Source organism: Rhodamnia argentea, chromosome 9 (assembly GCF_020921035.1).
Source record: "Rhodamnia argentea isolate NSW1041297 chromosome 9, ASM2092103v1, whole genome shotgun sequence".
Lineage (NCBI taxonomy): Eukaryota > Viridiplantae > Streptophyta > Magnoliopsida > Myrtales > Myrtaceae > Rhodamnia > Rhodamnia argentea.
This window is the reverse complement of record NC_063158.1, coordinates 25,813,418-25,817,780: the sequence shown is the minus strand read 5'-3', so window position 1 is coordinate 25,817,780 and position 4,363 is coordinate 25,813,418. Positions and strand designations below refer to the sequence as shown.

Sequence of the window (4,363 nt, the reverse complement as noted above, 5' to 3'; positions counted from 1 at the left end):
GATATTAATGTTTAGTAATCGAAAGCGAAAAGCTGTCTTCTACGACATACTTTATTATAAACAGAACAAAATCATGTATAAAAAAACCATCTCATGTGAACGTTTCAGCATGGTTGGTCTCTCTAGCTAATGAGGTTTTCCTTGAACACGAATAAGAAACCAAAAAGTAAAAGAAAAGAAAAAGGGAAAAAGAGCAGAAAATGCAAGCATACGACTGTAAGAGCTCCAAGTAGCCCCCCACTCTTGAATCCTTGAGGCTGAATTTCTGTCGGACGCTTACTTAAGGAAGATATTCAAACTTGCATGATCCATGACCTGTCACCAGAAATCGGAATAAAATCAGAAAAATTATAAGTGGTGATAATTCATGTGATGAGTGGAGAAAATAACTAATAAATTAAGGTATAAATGTTAGGATTCAGCGTATAACCATAACGAAGCAAAACGTAGCGAGAAAGAGAAATCAAGATAAGAGATTTTTATCATGGTTTATTCTTAAATAAGCCTAGAGGATTCTACTATAATAGAAATCCATTATATCACAATTAAGTATGTATAGTAGTAGATATTCATGAGCCTAAATCCAAATTACTAATAAAAAATTATAGGTTAAATGTAAAAGTCTATTATCCAGGCGTGCCCTAACCAGCCACTAAACCCCCCACTTAGCATGAAGCGAGACCCATGTGCTTTCCTATTAAGAAAATATGGGGGGAGGAACCTCACCCCAACAATAAACAACTTACTAGGGTCAAGATCAGTGATCATTGCAGCAGAATTGAAGTAGCAAGTGGCACCTCTGTGCTTGAACTTCTGGTAGTAGCTATTGAAGGCGAAGGAAGCATGATCTTTGACTGTGTTGGGCAGGAAACATGGTCGATGGGGATGGATCTCTTTGCAGTCTGCTCCTCCCTTCCCACATGCCCAGTCCAGCGCCATCTGAAGCTCCTCGGTTGAGGCTTGCTCATCAGCTATGCACCACTCCCCGAACTCTTTCCCATCTGAACTACAGCAACTAGATGGTGGTGATTCATGTTTCGGCACCGTATACATCGGAAACGAGTTGAAATGTGTCAGACTCGTGTTTCGTGTCGTGACGTGGTTTTTGGATTTCTTTTGGCGGACTTGTACCTGTTTGAGTCGCGTTCTGAACGGATCTTTCTGGAGCCGCGGCAAGAAGGAGAAGAGCTAGCACAAGCCCGAGCACCGACATTGGGTTTACGATGGTCTCTAGCAAGTAGCAACCTTCACTACCGAAGTGAGCATATTTTCTCGTCTAAGCAAATATAAGACATGGGAAAGGGAAAGGGAAAGAAGAGATATCCACAACCTTTACAAAAGCTAGAACTGTTCATGCAAGTATTCATTCCTTAGTCCTCACGACAAGAATTTGAAGGCTTCCTTTGTAATTTTTTTCACAATTTGACCTTTGTTGTTAAGAGGAATTTGCGTGAGAAATGTCAAGTTGTGGCCCAATCCAAATTTGACCGTTATCAAATATATGTTTAGCAAAAACAAAAATGATGACATTGCCTTAATTACATGTCATCGAGAAGCTGCAGAATTTCCATTAGGTTTTTAGTAATTGAGTTCAATCAAATTGAGCTTGAACCTGAAGGATAACTTATCGAATCAGTACTCGGCTTTGAGTTGAGAAATTATGTTAATTAGTCGAGTTCGTTGCCTTATATCTATCATCATTCTAGACATTTGAAGAGTAACTTAATCAAAAACACCATATTTTAGGAAGTATTAGGATTTGCATCTTGAGTTTATAGACAACTTAACGATTTTTTGAAGGCCCATCTTTAGCTGATTTGAACTGGACAAGACAAACTAGATTCCCACCACAATGGCAAATTCATTGGGTTCATTTATCATAGAGGTCCAAGCTTTGGTCCACATATTGGCTACAAAGTCTAGCCCAAAATTCTTGCGTGCAAGAAGGCTTCATGAAGTTATTAGCCTTTTGTGTAAACTTACTTTGTTTCGTTTGATGTGATGTTCAAAACTACTATGCTTATGAAATTTTCAGTATTGATTATGTTCGGACAAGGATGAGGAGTGATCGTCGGTGCCAAAGGGCCCAGATAAGGAGATGTTCCCGACAATCTTCTAAAATGGCGAGGGGGTAGGAACTAACTAAATTGCGTACCGAACAAGGGATAGCATTTTTTGTTTATATGGGAATAACTCATAAGAGATGCATTTGACAAAAAGTGCAACTTTTAGCATTTCAACCCTAATATCAAGGGTGCTCAGATGAGGGCACTACCACGACAGATGACCTCCTGAGAAAATGCCTACCAATGAGCCAAAGGACAAATATGTGAGATTCAGTATGAGACAAGTCAAAGTAGACAATACCTTTAAGTGAGTTAGGGGATGCATGACAACCATTCTATTTCTCTATTTCTATTCCAAACTTATTTATGGAATAGATGTGGAACATAAACTCGTTTGGTAACGCAATTCTATTTTTCTATTTCGGAAACAAAAATTTATTCCAAAAATAGATTTGGAAGGGAAATCAAAAACAAAAAATTTTGGCTTCTCGGATAAATAGAAATTAGAAATAATAACCCCTCACTTTTTTTCAAGTACCCGCCATTGTGGACCACCACCCCCGTCGCCCACCGTCGCACCCCGCCTCACTCCCGGCCACCACCAACCACCGGGCTGCGGCCAACCACCGGCCACCACCACCCTCCACCGACCGCCTCAACTATCGACGGCCGCCGCCGACCTTCGCTAACCGCCTCAACTATGGCTGGTCGGCGCCAACCACCGCCAACCTTCGCCGCCGCCAATCACCGCCCTCGATTGCCCACCGCTAGCTACCGCCGACCACCACTCACTACCAACCACCGCCAAATTATTTTTAAATAGTAAATAACAATTTCTAGAAGTAGAAATTTTTAAACTATTGTCAAATGAACTTCTGTTTCAGGACCAGAAATTTTATGTTGTCATCAAACACATTTTTTTGCTCAAAACTCGTCTAGAAATCGAAATAGAAAAATCTATTTTTAGCCAGAAATTTATTTCGGGAACATAATGATTGTCATGCACCCCTTTAATCCACAAGTATCACATTTTCCGTTTAACATAAACAGGCTGTTATAATCTCTTCGGAGATGTTTTAATTAATAACATTTATTCTTGACCATAGAATTAAAAACAAGCCAGAAAAGAAGGGTGTTCAGTGCTTGAGATTTTTACCTTTCGCAAGCTGATTGTTGTCAAGTTTTGTTACCCATCGGAGTAAATAACACAGATCAGGATGATAGAATGTTGGACTCGGACAAATGATCTTAAAAGGATTATAAGTAGACTGTCAAACTTGCGGGTCGGGTTAGGTCAAAAATGGCCCAATCCAAATTGACCCAATTAATCTATTTTGACTCATTTCGATCCAAATCTAGTTACGGATACCCTTCCCGACTCATAGTATTAAAACACTTACATATTTAATTCAATTTAGGAAAACTCATACCCAAACTGTGGTAAGAGTACAGAATGAGCGAGCGTGAGATTGAGTAAGGATAAGAGAGAGTAAAGAAAGAGTCATAAATGTGGGTTGGATCTAAATAAATAATGAACCTATTTAACACCCATACTATTATAAGTTTGACCATTCATTCTAAACCCATTTTTTGACCCATTTACTTAGTGTAACTAACATATATAATAACTCAACCCATTAAATACATGGTTAAAAAATGGGTAATTGACATATTTTGATGGTCTAACCACAAGTAGAAGTTACACTCGGCACCACAGACTGATAAAGAAGAATAATCATGAACTGATATGGAAGCATATATATTTTGGGTTTGTTTGCTGGCCCATCTTTAGAGCCCGCGAGTGCCAATTAGAGGACGTGTCTTATCACCTGTAAAAGTGGTGTGTCTCAAACACGCCATTGCCTTATAAGGAATATTTTACAAAAAGTGCTAAATTTATTATACTTTTATCAATTTGATTTTAATTTTTTTAAATTTTACCAATTGAATCTTAAACCTTCTCATATTTTATCAATTTTAACCGAAAGTCATCGACGTGGACACGGCTGTCCTACGTGGCACGACTGACATTGTAAACAATTTTTAATAATTTCTTTGAAGATTTTTTTGATTTTTCATATTTTATCTTTTCTTTGTCCCTTTTTTTTTTTTTCTGAGAGTAACCGGCAAAGGTCGTCGGGCCCTCGACCGTCCACATTAGTGATTTTCAGCCAAAATTTATCGGTTGGACCCATTACAAAAAGTGAAAAGTTTTAGGACTCAATTGATAAAATGAAAAGGGTTAGAACTGAATTAACGAAAGTGCAATAGGTCTAAGACTTTTTGAATTATTTTCC

General features: G+C 38.4%; 1 protein-coding gene across 1 annotated transcript; it reads right to left on the bottom strand.

Annotated features, from left to right (window-relative positions):
- LOC115742898 (glucan endo-1,3-beta-glucosidase 12-like) lies at positions 1-1,213 on the bottom strand. The gene is made up of 3 exons (XM_030677421.2): positions 1,132-1,213; positions 747-1,001; positions 1-315 (listed from the first exon to the last, which is right to left on the bottom strand). Exons 1-3 carry the CDS (start codon positions 1,211-1,213, stop codon positions 281-283), a joined length of 372 nt encoding a protein of 123 aa, XP_030533281.1. The 3' UTR covers positions 1-280.
- Positions 1,214-4,363: the final 3,150 nt, after the last annotated feature.